The sequence below is a fragment of the Carassius gibelio genome, chromosome A17 (assembly GCF_023724105.1).
Source record: "Carassius gibelio isolate Cgi1373 ecotype wild population from Czech Republic chromosome A17, carGib1.2-hapl.c, whole genome shotgun sequence".
NCBI lineage: Eukaryota > Metazoa > Chordata > Actinopteri > Cypriniformes > Cyprinidae > Carassius > Carassius gibelio.
In genome coordinates this window covers 7,064,220-7,080,538 of record NC_068387.1, presented here as the reverse complement: position 1 = coordinate 7,080,538, position 16,319 = coordinate 7,064,220, and the positions used below count along the sequence as shown (strand labels likewise).

The 16,319-nt window shown below is 38.3% G+C and overlaps 1 protein-coding gene across 1 annotated transcript in view; it reads left to right on the top strand.

Annotated features, from left to right (window-relative positions):
* The window catches only part of LOC127933196 (ALK tyrosine kinase receptor-like), a 52,621-nt gene extending 44,891 nt beyond the window's left edge, over nucleotides 1–7,730 (top strand). Inside the window, exons 18-21 of the mRNA XM_052529996.1 lie at nucleotides 1,811–1,912; nucleotides 2,084–2,218; nucleotides 2,354–2,444; nucleotides 6,289–7,730. Coding sequence (XP_052385956.1) covers nucleotides 1,811–1,912; nucleotides 2,084–2,218; nucleotides 2,354–2,444; nucleotides 6,289–7,203 — 1,243 coding nt within the window. The 3' untranslated portion in view covers nucleotides 7,204–7,730. The remainder of the gene's footprint in view (nucleotides 1–1,810; nucleotides 1,913–2,083; nucleotides 2,219–2,353; nucleotides 2,445–6,288) is intronic.
* Nucleotides 7,731–16,319: the final 8,589 nt, after the last annotated feature.

Genomic DNA, 16,319 nt, shown 5'->3' with positions numbered 1-16,319 from the left:
ATATCGGTATGTATTGTAATGAAGTGACGTGGTAAAGATGCATTGTTATGATTGCGTGTGGGCGGGAGAGATTTGAGGGAAGATGGGGTTGAGTAAATAATTGTTGCACCTGACCATTGATTAGCGTGAAGGAGAGAGAACAATAAATAGAAAGGCATAATGAAGCGTGAGATGTTCTGGGAAGCAGTGTTTTTGCTAAACGCCGAGTTGCACTCAAGGTTGGGGGGTGGGTGCCGTTCGCATGCTGTTTAGGGCTGCTGGCGGTGAAAATAGTTAGTGGGCTAACCTGTAGATAAGGCCGGGTATAGGAGTGCGTCAGGCGACGCGGCTTCTCAGAAAAGGGGGGCTCCGTTTTCGCTACAGTCGGAGGCCTCACGAGCGCTGGACTGGTGTCTGCTTTTTCCCCTCTACCAACCAGCGCAAAGCCTAGACCCCGGGGGAGGGTCTCGCATCCCGGGAGAGTTAAGTTTTTAACTCTTTATGTGTGTGTGTGTGTGTGTGTGTGTGTGTGTAATTTTTAAATCTAGCTGTATAGCCATTTAATGATTGGGTGGGAGGGTTATGATGAACTAAATTCTTATGTGGCAGTCTGATGGCGTCTTTTGTGTGACGGTGACGTGTTGTGTGAACGTGTGCCGTGTCCTGCGGGGGTGATTTGTGTTTCATAGCTTTTGCCTATTTATTGCATGTGCGCTAGGTTTTTTATGGCCTATTTATTGCTGTTCTCTGTTTAGCAGCTTCCATGGTGGTGTTGTTCGCCCAGATTTGTTTAACATTAGTGCTTGGGACTTTCAGCACCTGACCCCGTCTGACATGTTTGGTAACTGCATGAATTATATAAAATAAAGATTACTGTTTCTACCCCTGTGGTGTTACTTGGTCTGTAGAGTAGATTCCTCTAGCCACAACATAAAGTCTCCTGTCTAGGTTTACTACAGTATAGTTAAACCATTATACTATGGATTGCCACAAGCAAATTAAGCAAGAATTTCAAATCAACTAAATATGTCACTTTTCATAAACCTTTGACCTAACTACCATAACCTTAACTTACTGTTCTAAAATCAGGAAGCTTAATGTTTAGGATGATGCAACATTCAGTTAAATTGCTTTTCTTGTCCAGAAATTATGTGAAATATGGCATTACTTTATATTATGAGTAAAGGTATAAATTAAGCATGATTATGTATTTATTTAAAAATTTTAGCTTAAACACAATATTGTTGTGTTTTTGGTTGATGACCAAAAAGTTGTTCCAACTAATTTCGACTTAATTGAGTGGAGACTCTAAAAGCAGTGACTCAAACTAACAGCTAGAAAAAAAAAAAAAAAAAAAAAACATGCTAAATGTAACTTCTTAAACTCGTATGTTTAATGAACAAGCAAGATTAACTTATTAGTACAGTCATTGCTTAAAATGCATTAATTTAGCCACCCACAACATTAGTATGAGTGCTACTCTTTGTAATTATAATACTTTTTTCTTCTTTTAACACAAGGTCAAGCCATATGCACGCAATTAACCCCAGGCTTCATTTAGTAAATGTTTTAGTGACCAAGGATCAAGTCAAGGCTTCAGAGAACATGGATATGAATCAGCTACAAGAAATGGCCATCTTGTCTTTATATAATTTATTTTCTTTTCGTTTTCCAGTGCTTTTTCACTCTCTGATCCAGGACTGGAGTTAACAATTCACTCCACTCTGCTGCTGTGGGCATCCATAACAATGTTCACCGCTTTTTTAATATTATTTTTTGTCTGGGCATGTTTTTATTTTTTATTTATTATTTTTATTTTATTTTTTCACAGAGCCAGCTATTACAGGAAAGGAGGCCGTGCTATGCTGCCAGTCAAATGGATGCCTCCTGAGGCCTTTATGGAAGGAATCTTTACCTCGAAAACAGATACATGGTGAGCACTGTGATATAATTACATATTTAAAAGATTAATTTGCTTCAAGTTCTGTCATATGCTATTGCAACCCCACTGTTTTTTTCACACTCTAATATGCTTCTTTCCATAATTACTATGCTTTCATCTCACTGTACTCTTCACTTTCCCTCCTTTCAACTTGTTTTTCAGGTCATTTGGTGTTCTGCTGTGGGAGATCTTCTCTCTGGGGTATATGCCATACCCCAGCCGAAGTAACCAAGAGGTGTTGGAGTTTGTTACTAACGGAGGCCGGATGGACCCACCCAAGAACTGCCCCGGGCCAGTGTGAGTGAAAATTAATACATATATATATACGCTTTCATCTTATTATTACTATTATTATTAATAATAATAATAATAATAATAATATATATCTATATATATATATATATATATATATATTTTTTTTTTTTTTTTTAGGTACCGGATAATGACACAGAGTTGGCAGCATCAACCAGAAGACAGACCAAACTTCTCAACTATTCTGGAGAGAATTGACTATTGTCTGCAGGTACTACATTTTAAAACCTTGTTTGTTCATGCTGTGCAACAGCAGCTTTGTTAGGAGCTGCATTTTCAAATTGTATTGCAATATGTATTATGTATACTGTGCACAGGGAGTTTGTCAGAATATATTAATTGAACAGGCCAGTGTTTCTCAAATGGTGGGTTGCAACCCAAAAGTTTGTGATAATACTGTTCTGAGTAGGTCGCGGAGGGTACAGTAAAAACAATCAACATCAGCAACAACAATGATTAAAAAAAAAAAAAAAAAAAAAAAAAAAAAAAAAACATAATTCTAAATGTTTTTTTTTTTTTTTCTGATCTGAGAGTTTTACTTTGAAAGAGGTGCATGAAAGCTGTTGTCAGTTGCAGTTTAAGTAAAGAGTACCTGAGAAAAATTAGATGAGATCTTGTTAGGCTTAATGACAGTATCATTATTCTATCATTGATTTCATAACTTGATATGAAACAAAAAGTCACTCTCCTCTAGTGATGGGAAGTTCGGATCATTTTACTGACTCAGACCTTTGAGTCTAGATCAGCAAAAAGAAAAAAATTCCAGTCATTTTGTTAATTTCATTCTTTTACATCTTTTTTATCCCTAACATGTCTACTAGTACTCACGCAAATGCTGATCACACTACAAACAATACAAAACTATAATGCTATTAGAAACATTGTTTACGTGGGTCTTCATCTATGATAAGTTCACCTCACCTCTTATCTGAAAAGTCATTGGGTTTGAGTCGTTCCTTCATCACTTGACAGCGCCATAAGCTTTAACCTATGCAGTCTGAGTCGGAAAGAGAACTGATTAGTTCATCTGTCGAGTCATCCGTCATTCATTCATCACGTGACAGACCCATATAAGCTCATAAGGAATTACCTTGGCAACATATCTGTGTTTTTTTGTTTTCGTTTTTGTCTTTATTATTTTAAGTGTACTGCCTTAATTTTAATGTTTGTACTATATAATAATAATAATAATAATAATAATAATAATAATAATAATAATAACAACAACAACAACAACAATAATGTATATAAGGCTTTAACCTATCATTCGTTCTTTTGTCACGTGACGTGACAGCATTGGATAGACCAAATAAATTTGCAAGCTCCCTTACAAACCAGTGCAGTCATTATTATCATCATCAAAATCATCATTATTATATTAATTATTTACTCTTACAGTTACTGCATTTCTATTGTCAAACTGAAGCTTTTTCTTCTTACAGTTTATAAATGTGTGAATTTCTGCCACGATGGTTATTTTCCATACAATGAATGTTGTAACAATGGTAATAAAGAGTTGGTTATTAGTATTATTAAGTCTATTTCTGGCTCAGACTGCATCGGTCAAAGCTTATGGGTCTGTCACGTGATGAACGAATGACATGAAAGACCCCGAAGACTCATGAGATGAACTAATCAATTCTCTTTCCTGCTCAATACTGCATTGACTGAAACAGGTGAACTACTTGACTAATTCCAGTACAGAACCTAAAGAATTTGAACGAATCATTCAAGACTGACCCATCACTACTCACCACAGAAACAAATTATCCTGCCCTATCAGATGTTATACCATAGTATATTATATTGTAGTATATCACGGAAATGTGGCCAGCGCACTGTTTATCACGAAAAACCCAAGGTGACCCATACACAGAATTTGTGCTCTGCGTTTAACCCACCCAAAGTGCACACACACAGCAGTGAACACACACACCATTAACACACAACCAGAGCAGTGGGCAGCCATTTATGCTCCGGCTCCCAGGGAGCAGTTGGGGGATTGGTGCCTTGCTCAAGGGCACTTCAGTAATGGTACTGAATGTGGGAGAGAGTGCTGGACATTCACTCCACCACCTACGATCCCTGCTGGCCCGAGACTCAAACGCACAACCTCTGGATTACGAGTCCAGATCTCTAACCATTAGACTACCATTAGTAAAGTAACACAAAATCACACAACTGGTGCTTTGTGTTACCTGGGAAGGATTTGAATGAAGGTATGATATTCATTCTATTCAGGAGCAATTTCCATGTTTCATAACAGTTCATGTTAGTATTGTGTATTCACCATGGTACCTGTTGTTTCCATAACCCAAAAATGCCATGCTATTTTCACTTTGTGTTATATTGAACACATTTAAATGACTGTGGTGGCTCATTCCAACATAAATGTATTAACACAAACTAGTTTGGGACTGCTATTTAATAGTCTTACCTTATAGGCTGTTTATCAGTATTAATCATATTCTTATATTCAAGTCTTAACTGTCAATTTTTTTTATTTATTTATTTATTTATTTATTTTTTATTTTTTATTTGCTTGTATATTTGTAGAGGTTTATCCTAAAGAAAAATGGTAAATGGTAAATGGACCATGGTAAAATATGGGTATTATGGCCAAACTAGTTGAGAACCACTGCTCTATGCCACAATTTAATCTTCTTAATTTTCTGTTTATTTGGCTCACTGAAGTTGCATTTAATTTAAAGGGGTCAAATGATGCAATTAGTGTTACCAGCTCTTGCTGCATAAAGAAGATCTGTAAAGATGCAAAGACTAAAGTCTCAAATCCCAATAGATATTTTTATAAAAGTTAAGAGTCAACCACACCCTCCTAAAATGGCTCATTCTAACACGCCCCCACATGTATACTTCACGATGTGGAAAGATTTGCATAACGCCGCCCAAATGTTCACACAAATAAAGAAACCGTAACTTTATTCTTGCTGTTGTCGCCTCCGCCATGCCGTGGAAAAGTTGTTTCATTGTGAAAGCAAAACTACTTTGTTTGATCGTCCCAAAAGGGGACACGACTAGAAATCAGAGGATGGGTTGTATTTACAACACTGTTCTAGAACAGTTCAACCCAAATATGCTTACAACACATTTTACTGAGGATAAGGACTGTTTCCTGTGTGAGTACCCTACAGCGTGATATTACCAAATTAATAGGAGCATGCGCAGATAATCAACACGGCCAAATTAACTATCAATAACCGTACCATCTATCCAACCACCTTGAGAGAGAAACACTATAAATAATCTTAGTAGCCTTATCTTCATTCTCTCTATTCTTTCAGCATCCCTTCACCACCCCCAATCCTCACCATCGACCCATTCCAGGGGGAATAGAGCTTGTTGTTTGTCATTTCTCCGATCACAAATACGGACATGATTTTATGTTTATGCAGCGCAATACACAATACATAATAAGACGTGTGAGTCGTTATAATCAGTATTTATGTTCCCATTGGATGCAACACATACCTCGTTTGTAATGGGTTTTATTGTTTTTGCCACACAAGGCATTTCGCTTGAGGCATTCATCCTATCACAACGCACTGGATAGCTGGCCAATCAGAGCACACCATGCTTTTCAGATGATGAGCTTTGTAATAAAGACGCGTTTCAGAAAGGCAGGTCACATGGGAGAAACAATAATGTACAGGATGTGGAAAATAATGTTTTTTTTTTTTTTTTTTTAACCTTAAACCCCCCCCCCAAACCCATTTCATTACACCAAATACACAGATAATATTATTTTTAGAAACATCATATGACCCCTTCAATTTAATTTAATTTAATTTAATTTAATTTAATTTAATTTAATTTAATTTAATTTGTGTAAAATATTTCAAATATGGTATGATACTTTTCTTATATATTATTATTATTATTATTAATAGTAGTAGTAGTAGTAGTAGTAGTAGTAGTATCTATTCGTATTATTTTATTTAGTTTTTATTTATTAAATTGTAATGTTCTTCACCAACAATCTTTATACTGGGAAGTTTGACTGCACAGGTAAATAACAGACTATTAATTTCCCCTAGGATCCAGATGTGGTGCATGTGCCTTTGCCTGTAGAGTATGGCCCCATCCCTGAGGAAGAGGAGAGGGTACCCATGCGTCCCGAAGACCCTTCGGCCCCCTCATTGGTTGTAACCCCTCAGGGCACCGACGATGCTTCATCTGCCGGCCACTCCGATCAGCCGAAGAGAGATGGGGAGGCTGTTCTCATTGACAGCAAACTTCCACCAGCTCCCCAATCTCAGCCTCATCCCCATCACCACCACCAACCCCCGGTAGTAACTGCCCCCATACCAGCTGCCAAACCTTCCTCTGCAACTCCCCTGACCACCCAGGATGGAGGGCATGTGAATTTGGGCTTCATGCAGCCCCACCCTTTAGAGAAGGAGAGCCATAACGGAAAGCCCACCAACCTGTGGAACCCCACCTATGGCTCATGGTTTCTACAGCAGCAGCAGAAGAGACAGCAGACACAGGCACAAAGACAGGCAAGCAGTCCACGGATCCCAGGTGAAGGGCAGGAACAAGCGGGCCGGACTGTGACAGTAGCTGAAGCTCTGGGCCTGCAGCAACAGCACAAACAGCAGCAGCTCCAACGCCAACAGCATCAGCAGCAACAAGGCCTGTGTCGACCACTTTTGCCCCCTCCTGCGCCAACTCCTTTACTCCTGGATTCGGCCACCTTAGCACCAGTTCCACTCTACAGACTACGGCGCTTCCCGTGTGGGAATATTGGGTATGGCTACCAGGAGCAGGGCCTGCCCATGGAGCCCATGCCGGGGCCCCAGCCTCCCCCACCTCATCCTGGCCAGCAGAGGCCCATCTCTTTGACTCGTGCAAGCGGCCCTGAGGACAGCCGCCCTCTTTTGGTCACCATGGGTACAGTGCAGGACTCCAGACTCCCGAAAATGGAGGGACACAATGCCACTGTTCTGTGACTGTGCACGTTCTCTATCAGTGCCCACTTTGCAAAACACTGTGCTATCCATCCTTTGCTAAGCCCCTTTGTGCTTTATCATTGTGCTTTTCAGCCATGAGACTAGGACTAAAAAAGGCTCTGCGCTGGAAACTCAGAGAAACTTTCTCTGAACGTCTGAATTGTCATTTGCATAAAGTAACAAGATCGTTGCGTCTCTGAAAGCCACATTTGAGAAACATAAATATACTGATTAAGCCCTCTCAAGGACTAATTCTGTGAAAAAGACTATATTATATCAGTGATATTTTTCCATAATGGGGGAGAAAAAATTAAAACGGGTTTGTTGATGTTTGCTTGCCTGCTTGTTTATTTATTCATTTGTTAATTTATTATTTGGAGGTCATGTAAATTATTAATGGGTGTGCTTCAGAAAGCAAACTGCCCCCATTCATTATGTATCATATTTGTTCATTCTTGGATTTGGTTGGCTTTTAAACGCAGCAGTTTTCATCTATCATCAAATATAAATAATAACAGAAACTCTAATGGCTTTTGTGTGTGTGAAACTGATGAGTGTTGGTGGCTTTTGGTGATGAGATAACCTGTTGCTATGGTGTTGGAATGGAAGCATGTAGCAAACTAGTCAAAGGTCAAGCTTTTTATCTGAATGCCACAACATCCTTGTTGAGAAGATAATTCTTGTTGAGAGTTTAAGCTAGCATGAATTTTGAGGTTTGATTCTAGTCTGGATCAGCAAAGCTAGCGTGGCCAAGCGGTTCACCAACACATCTCAGCTGGTGAAGGTTATCAACCAGCATGGTCTTTCTGGTAAGGAAATTTAGTCAATTATGAATTTTGGCGGGGGATATCAAATGATGTTCTTTTTATCATGGAACAGCCTTTGGCCTTGTGCTGTGCTTGATGTATCTAGTACGCCTAAACCACCCACATAACGATACATCTTGAAAATTGTCTGGTAACCGTAAACTGAATTTTGAAATGTCAGCAGAAAATGGTTTTAAAATAATTTTAACTCTAATCATCAGAAAACAGTTTGACTTGCACATATCAAGACCAGAAGGATGCTATAGACTTGATGTTTTACTTAAAGAGTTCAATGCATTAGGGAATGTTGACGAGTAATGTGAAAAGGCTTTATGCTGTACGAAACTTGAACATTGGCTGTGTAAGACTAACATTCAGCATTTTTCTTTAAGAAAGAATATCCAATAGCCCATTGGTTTTCTGTTTGGCATAGAATAAAAAAAAAATATAATAATAAAAATGTGTATATAAGAGCTTTACACCTGTTTGCACAGAATATCATTAACTGTCCTTCATGCACTCTTGATTCCTGTTTCTTTGAGGAAAAGGATTTGTTTCAAGAGTACCGAAACTTATTTTTCACATATAATTGGTCACTTTAATGTCTATATATTCATTGTTATAGTCATATTACTTAATGTTAAGTTCTATCAAGCTGCTATTTCAAAAGCAAATGTTGGAAGGTCTTTTTATACTATCAGAAAGAACTGCTCTAGTGTCTTTGATAGTGAGGGTTTTACAAAGGGATATCTTGTGGCAATTTTTTTACACTTTTTTTGTTAAATAGTGGTCTCATTGTGAAAAAAAAAATGTTTTATCTTTATTTTTATTATTTTATTTTTATTATATAACTGTATCTTTATTTTTAACCTTCATAGAAAGTTCTATATTAATATCATTGCATAATATTAACTGAGATACGTTTAAAACATTTGACTCATTTATATCCCTCTTGACTTTAACATATCATGATTTACAATGTCATAGACACTTTGCTAGACCTGATGCTACTCTGTATACCCTAAATGGTATATTTTAATGTAAAATGCTAAATTTATATAAAAAATAGATTTTTATTATTATTATTATTATTATTATTATTATTATTATTATTATTATTATTATTATTATTATTATTATTATTGATTGTCCAGTCCACAGCTGATGTTTGGAAATTGTCTGATATGGTTTATGGAAGGTTCACTAATCTGAGTAGTATTGCATGCAGATGATTTTTTTTTTTTTTTTTTTTATAATTTATCTTTTTTTTTTTTTTTTTTTTTTTTTTTTTGCTTATCACAATTAAAAAGTGACCACACTTGTAAAAATGTTGTAAAACCTTATTGTATAATGTATCTGTTAATCTCTGTAATTTGACATTCAATGATGAGATCTGAGAAATTAATAAAATACTATTTAATAAGCTTGGCCTCGCTCTCAAACACAAAATGTGTATTAAAATAACGAAAAAAGTATCACATATTACAGACCACGACTGAAACATTTAATTAAATCATAATTATAATAATTAATTAGGCTACTTACTAATTAGGTTATTTCACCCCATAATGAATAAATGTCATTAATCACTTACCCCCACTTCATTCCAAACCCCAAAAAGCTTAATTCATATTTGGAACACAATTTAAGACATTTTGAATGAAAATCAGGAGGCTTGTGACTGTCCCATTGACTGCCAAGTAAATTGCAGTGTCAAGGTCCAGAAAGGAACACTGCTGTAAAAAGCACCTTATTTGTCTAAAGTGTTTGCAAACCAAATGTTATAACACTTTTGCATATATATATTGCATTAGGCCTACTTTTAAATGAAAAAGAAAATGTGCACAATACACTACTTTTGAATGAATAACAATGTGATAATTTGCTATATATAAATATATATATATATATATATATATATATATATATATATATATATATATATATATATATATATATATATATATAGATAGATAGATAGATAGATATATTAAGCTGCTTTCACATAAAAGGTGAAAATAAATAAGGCAAATTAACTTTTGCAATGCACTGTACTTTATGCACTTTATATCAGGGATTTCCAACTTTCCTCCAACACAAACCTGTAATTATCAAGTAACTCTGAGCATCTTGATTAGCCGCTTCTGTTGTGTTTGATTGAGGTTGGAGCGGAAATCTGCATGATAGGTCTCCAGGAGCAGACAAATTAGAAAGTCATATACTGATAATGCACACCAATGCCAGTCTCTGGTAAGAGATTTGGTAATGTAATGACATTTTCCACAGTCAGTGCCTTGAAAGTTTCAGAAGTTGGAGCAGAAGGTTCTGACTATATGAAACATGCAGAAGAGCCTTGGGAATGTTTGCTTTTGCTGAACTGATGCTTGATGTCATGGCTTGTTGTTACTGTGAACTCCCCAAACTTTTCTTATTTCACATTTCTCAGAGCTTTCAACTATTTCTGATTTCAGAACCCCCAGAAAGAACCTCATAATCCTTCATGAGGAGAAGGTATTTACAAATTGATGCCGTCCTGTTCCAGCGATGTGACTGACTGCAGTTCTAGCTACAGTATTTATCTCTGTGGCGTGGAACTTATTTGCATAGCCACACAGTTTGAATAGTATTAGTAAGGGTTTACCTATGTTTTAATCTCTTTCCATGCTGACTCTATTACCTCATTCCAAGAAGGTCATTAATTTGAGTCCCTGCTAATCTTGGAGGCCTTAATGTGGGAAATTTGCACGCTCTACCCATGCTGGTGTGAGTTTCTTCTGGGAGCTCTGGTTTTCCCCAGAATCCAAAAAACATACAGCAGAGGTGAGACACAATGTTGTCCTAAAACCCACTCTGGCAGAGGTCTCCAATCCTGCTCCTGGAGAGCTATGGTCCTGCAGACTTTTGTTCCAACATACTCCAACACAACTGCCTGTAATTGTCAAATGAACCCGAACACCTTAATTAGTTGTTGCAGGTGTGTTTGATTGAGGTCGGAGCTGAAATCTGCATGATGGCAGCTCTCTAGGAACAGGGATGGAGACCCCTGTACTATGGAGAGTAACTAGCATACTATGTTTAAAGGGGGGGTGAAATGCTCGTTTTCACTCAATATCCTGTTAATCTTGAGTACCTATAGAGTAGTACTGCATCCTTCATAACTCCTAAAAGTCTTTAGTTTTATTATATTTATAAGAGAAAGATAGTCTGTACCGTTTTTTCCCGGAAAAACACGACCGGCTGGAGGCGTGACGTGTGGGCGGAGCTAAAGAATCACGAGCGCGAGTAGGCTTTTGCATTGAGAGCGTTTGGAAGCTGTGACATTACCGTAAGGAAAAAAACATCATCCAAAACAAACCATGGCTAACAGTCAGATTCAGCCGTATATTTATGATCCAAAATCAGATCCAGAGGCTGAAATTTAACAAGAGCAGCATCAGCAACGACGTCTCTATGTGGTATGTATTGAAACTGTATATATTTGCTTAGCAATTTTGGAAAATGACTAAGCTCCACTTTATGTCGTCTTTTTTTTTTGTGTTTTTTTTTTTTTTAAGCTGTACATGTGGAAAGTGCAGTTTGATGACAACATCGCATGTTGTTTACTTGATGTGCTTACGCGCTGATAGCTAAGTTAACAACACAGAGATATTTTAAGCAGTTTTACTCACCGCCTGCGGCTCCAACACACGATCGTGACCCTTTTTTGTTGGGACTGAATTATCCTTAAGAAATAAACAATGTGCAAATCTGGTGTCAAACTGGGCCTTGTTTGTAAAACAAGCATCTTCGAAATGCAGGGAACAAACAAAAACACTTGCACAACTCCGTTGATGCTCTGTAAGAATAAACTCCATCCACTGGTCCCTTAATGCTGTTTTTTTTGGGTAATCTGTGCAGGGTTGTCTTGCCCTGGCAACCAAAAACACACTTCTTTTGTGACAATTCGCTCTCGCTCTGATCAGTGAATGTCTCTCCTCCTCTGCTCTGCTATACGGGAGCGCGCGCTCTTCCGGTAGAAGTGCCCTTAGGACCCATATAAGGAAATTCCGCTCCATCTAATGTCACACAGACCCATACTCAAAAAAAACTTTCCATGGGAATCCAACTCTTTAACAGTGTAAAAAACTGTTACCCCCCCCACCCCCCCACCCTTTAAAGTATGAACAGTGTATTTAGGGTTTAACTAAGAAGGTCCCCAATTTGAGCAGGTATGTGCGTTAACCCTGTGTTGAAATGGCCACGTTTCGGGTCTTTCTCTGACTTCACTGGGATAGCCACCAGCATCCCTACATAGGACTAGTGGTTTGAAGAATGAATGGAAGGATTGTTGACTTTCCAAACCACATCCAAATTACTGTTGTTGCGATGAACACTTGGGCCAGATTTACGAACTGCGTGTGCCAGCATAAACCCTCTTTTGCCATTAAAAAAAAAAAAAAAAAACACTATCAAGATATGCTAAAGATATGCTGAAAATGCATGGATGGATTATTTTGCAGCTGAGCATATTGCATGTGCATTAGTAGAAGTTTCCATTTCAGAAACAATTTATAGGAGGAGAGTATTGAAATAAATTGTGCAACCTGATAGCTGCTAATTTTTGCTGCCCTTGGTAGATTGCATGGACAATTATGTAAATTAATTGGCTGCGTCTGCGACCACGTTTACAAGCTGTTAAAATTCGGGTTATGGTCGGGTTAAGGTCACTATTTGGGTTTCCGAAACATTCGGGATAACCCGTTTACATGCGTGAGCAGAGAGAGTTACTCCTGTATACATGGAATGTGTAATCAGTCGCCAATATCCCGATGTAAACGGCGACGCGCGGTTAGCGTCTGGACGTAATGCTCAATATGGGTCATTTCCGATTCTTCTTCCTGTATCCAAAGACTCAAAAGACCAAGATTCCTTGCGAATAGAACATGCGCAGAACACACATTTTGATGGGAATATGCCGAAACGCGTTTACAAGACCAAATATTCGGGTTAGAAAAGGGGTACCCCAGGTATAATATCATAGTATAATATGAGCATATCCGGGTTTTTGACGGTGTTTACATGGCCGTGCACGACCGGGTTATTGCTAATATCCCGGTTTTGAACGGGTTATTGGCTGCATGTAAACGTAGTCTGTGTTCTTTCATTTGTGCATTGTCAGTAGATCCCTCACTGAACTTAACACTCCCACTGGTGCTTTTACGATCTTTCGGTCTCATGATAATTTGCACTGTGTAGTAAATCTGGCCCTAAGAGACCAAGCAAAGTTTAACAAACAAATGTTGAACTTTAACCCATGTATCCATGAATTCCTTAACACAGGGATGTTCAATACTGCTTTGAGAGCCACTGTGCTAAAGCGCTTACTGTACCTCCAATTCTGATTAAACACACCTTGTCTTCATAATTAGAAACTTTCATGCAAGTGTGCTGGGGCATTTTGGAACTAAACTCTGCAGGACATTGGCCCTCCAGGAGCAAAACAGTCCAACCTCCTGCCTTAACAGGTAAGTTTATATTCATTGTGAAAGGAAATGGAAATGATGTGCTTCATATGGTGTAATAAAGGTGTGTCCACACTCAACATTAATTCTACATTCCCATTCTCACTTAGAGGTACAGTGTAATCTGTGGCTCAAGTGGTAGAGCATTGTGTTAGAAGTAAGTTGCTTTGGATAATAAAAAAAAGTGTCTGCTAAATGCATACATTTATCTCAAGGCAAGACATGATTAGGTTGTTAATTTATTAAACAAAAAAAAAAAAAAAAAACTGATCCCATTTACAGTTTTTTTCAGTCGCTAACAAGCATTTGTCCAAGCAGTTGTCACATTTTCAAAACTCTAAACACAATTAGCACAGCATCTGTCTATTGTGGCCATACCATTCACACATTTCATGTCGTTTTCACACAATATTGAGTCCACATTTCCACATTTCCACATTGTGGAACACATTTCCACAATGCTTACATTTTCTGAACAGACAAGCTATACCTCCCAACAAAATTATGGATCGTTTTTGTAGTATTTACAAATGTTAACACAAAACATCCCACAATAGCAAAAACAATGTTCCAAACCTTAGATACAGTATAAAAACCTCTGCTTCTGCAATGATATCAGTTAAAAAACAATATATCTAAGCTGATTTATGTTGTGTAAATTGGGCCAACCACAACTGATTCCAATCTGGCTTAGACTCAATGGCAGGGGTTATTTTTTTCTATTACATTGACACTTATACAATAAAAGGAGGACTTTGAAGAGTGATGTTTTTGGAAACAGAAACAGAAAAAGACAAACACTGTAATGTATGGACGAGGAAGAGTAAGAGCAAAGGGCCCAGGGAGAAGAGCAGGAGCAGTGAGAGGAGCAGTGAGAGGAGCAGGAGCGAGCAGTGAGAGATGCAGTGAGAGGAGCATGAGCAGTGAGAGATGCAGTGAGAGGAGCAGGAGCAGTGAGAGGAGCAGGAGCAGTGAGAGATGCAGTGAGAGGAGCAGAAGCAGTGAGAGATGCAGTGAGAGGAGCAGGAGCAGTGAGAGGAGCAATGAGAGGAGCAGTGAGAGATGCAGTGAGAGGAGCAGTGAGAGAAGCAGTGAGAGATGCAGTGAGAGGAGCAGGAGCAGTGAAAGGAGCAGGAGCAGTGAGAGGAGCAGGAGCAGTGAGAGGAGCAATGAGAGGAGCAGGAACAGTGAGAGGAGCAGGAGCAGTGAGAGGAGCAATGAGAGGAGCAGGAACAGTGAGAGGAGCAAGAGCAGTGAGAGGAGCAGTGAGAGGAGCAATGAGAGGAGCAGGAGCAGTGAGATGAGCAGGAGCAGTGAGAGGAGCAGTGAGAGGAGCAATGAGAGGAGCAGGAGCAGTGAGATGAGCAGGAGCAGTGAGAGGAGCAATGAGAGGAGCAGGAACAGTGAGAGGAGCAAGAGCAGTGAGAGGAGCAGTGAGAGGAGCAATGAGAGGAGCAGGAGCAGCGAGAGGAGCAGGAGCAGTGAGAGAGAGGAGCAGTGAGAGGAGCAGGAGCAGTGAGAGGAGCAATGAGAGGAGCAGGAGCAGTGAGAGGAGCAGTGAGAGGAGCAGGAGCAGTGAGAGATTGTTTTTATTGTTATATTTTGTTCACTGTAAGCAATACTGTCAAACCTTTTCTGTTCTATCATACCGTGTTTCTACTGTACCTCCTGTTGAATCATGCAACAGTAAAGGAAAAAATAGCTTTTTACTGGAATGCTTTTGAATGTGAACATTACTGTACATTTGGACATAGAGTTCCTAACAAAGAAATTTAGTGTAAAACAGTGAATTGCATGTATTGCATGCAAATACCTGTAAAACTGAAAAATAAAAGTCTATGCAGTTTTTGTAATGTCAACAATAACCAGTATTTTGAAACCTGGTGTACTTTGATTGACTGCATGTACCTTTTGAGGTGAAAACAAGTGTTATTCTTTGACAGAATAATTTAATTTTGAGTCAGATTTCCAGTGTTTTGGTAAAGTTGGTGTGTGCAGAGAAAGATGTGTTCTATTTTGAAATGAAGATTTAGTATATATTTAACAAAATGTGTTTTTGAGAAGAAAATTATCCATTTGGCCAATTGTGTTTTGTAGGTGTGAGTCTGTGTTAAGAGTTTAGAAAAAGTATCTGAAGTATGGTCAAGCGCTTGTTAGCGATTGAAAAAAACTGTAAGTTTTTCACACCATTGGCTTCAATCCACTAGCCTGACCACATCAGACATCATACTTCAACTCAATTTCAGTTCACTTCTTTACTCACTGTCTGCGAAGCAAAGTGAAGTAGCAGAGTTTGGTATTAGCAGGCTATCTGTCCACTAGAGGAGAAAATCAGAGGTATGAGATGTAGCTGCTTTTACTTGCTGGAAAACATCACGTTAAAACTACATCTGGTTGCTATTTATATTTGATGGTTTCTAAACATGTTTATCTAAAACCCAAAACCTAAACTGTCAAAGATGTAATGGTAATCAAAAGACCATTGAAAAGACCATGGCTCCAGACAGTGCACCTTGTTTGTTTTCTGCACAGAGTTTTGCTGTTATTATGTCTGTATACAAATGAAAGTAGGCCCTTTACAGATTTGATTGATGTATTGCTCTTATCTGTGCGATCAAAACTGAAAGTGTAATTTAAGTTCTTTTCGGGGTTATCAGGAGAAGATGCCTCAAAACGTATATACCCGGAATCGACTCCAAAGGGTTAAGCATTTGATGCTATTTTATATATTGCATAAAATATCACCACGTCAAAATTACCTTTCATTGGATGACCATGTGATTCAGAGTTAAGGCTATCTGCATTTTAA